General features: G+C 34.6%; 1 protein-coding gene across 1 annotated transcript in view; it reads right to left on the bottom strand.

Moving 5' to 3' along the window:
- Nucleotides 1–598, bottom strand: part of LOC119594143 — a gene marked incomplete in the record, with an annotated part of 99,462 nt that overhangs the window by 73,685 nt on the left and 25,179 nt on the right. Inside the window, 1 exon segment of the mRNA XM_037943210.1 lies at nt 153–274. Coding sequence (XP_037799138.1) covers nt 153–274 — 122 coding nt within the window.

Below are 598 nucleotides of genomic sequence, written 5' to 3'. Positions count from 1 at the left end.
GACACTCATAGCAGACGGCAGTCACTGGGAGCATTGGCTGATGGAATAAAATTCTTTGTTACAAGAACTAGATCCAAAGTAGAAGTTTCTAAACTTCTTAAGAACATTAATTTGTCTGTAATAATATATACTGCTAATATAAAGTAAGTTACCTGGGTGCATTTCTTCATTTTGCATGTTTGCTTCATGGTGCCCGGACCACCATACTTGACCATGTCCATGCAAAATCCACACTGTCTACAATCATCTCTTAGACAAGACTCGCAATATTTACCTGAAAGAAGAGAACACAACTTGAATAACTTTCTACAGAGCTTAAGTTGAGAGAAGATTATACAGGATCCTCTACTTACAAAAGATAAAATATTTAATATATGCATTCAACAAAACAAGTAGATGACGGTGGATCTATAGTAAGCCTAGCAATAACATTTTAGGTAAGTGTCCGCAGATAAAAGCTCAAACCTCACAAGGAATTCAAAAGTACAATGTATGTCAGAAAACTGCCAAATCAACTTGAACACTTAGCCAGATCAAAAGATTTGAACTGAACCTACTAGAGCACTTACACAAAAAAATTATTATATATACAAAGATT

This window comes from Penaeus monodon, chromosome 33, assembly GCF_015228065.2.
Source record: "Penaeus monodon isolate SGIC_2016 chromosome 33, NSTDA_Pmon_1, whole genome shotgun sequence".
Taxonomy (NCBI): Eukaryota; Metazoa; Arthropoda; class Malacostraca; order Decapoda; family Penaeidae; genus Penaeus; species Penaeus monodon.
Note: the sequence above shows the minus strand (reverse complement) of the source record. Positions and strands in the feature narration are given on the sequence as shown.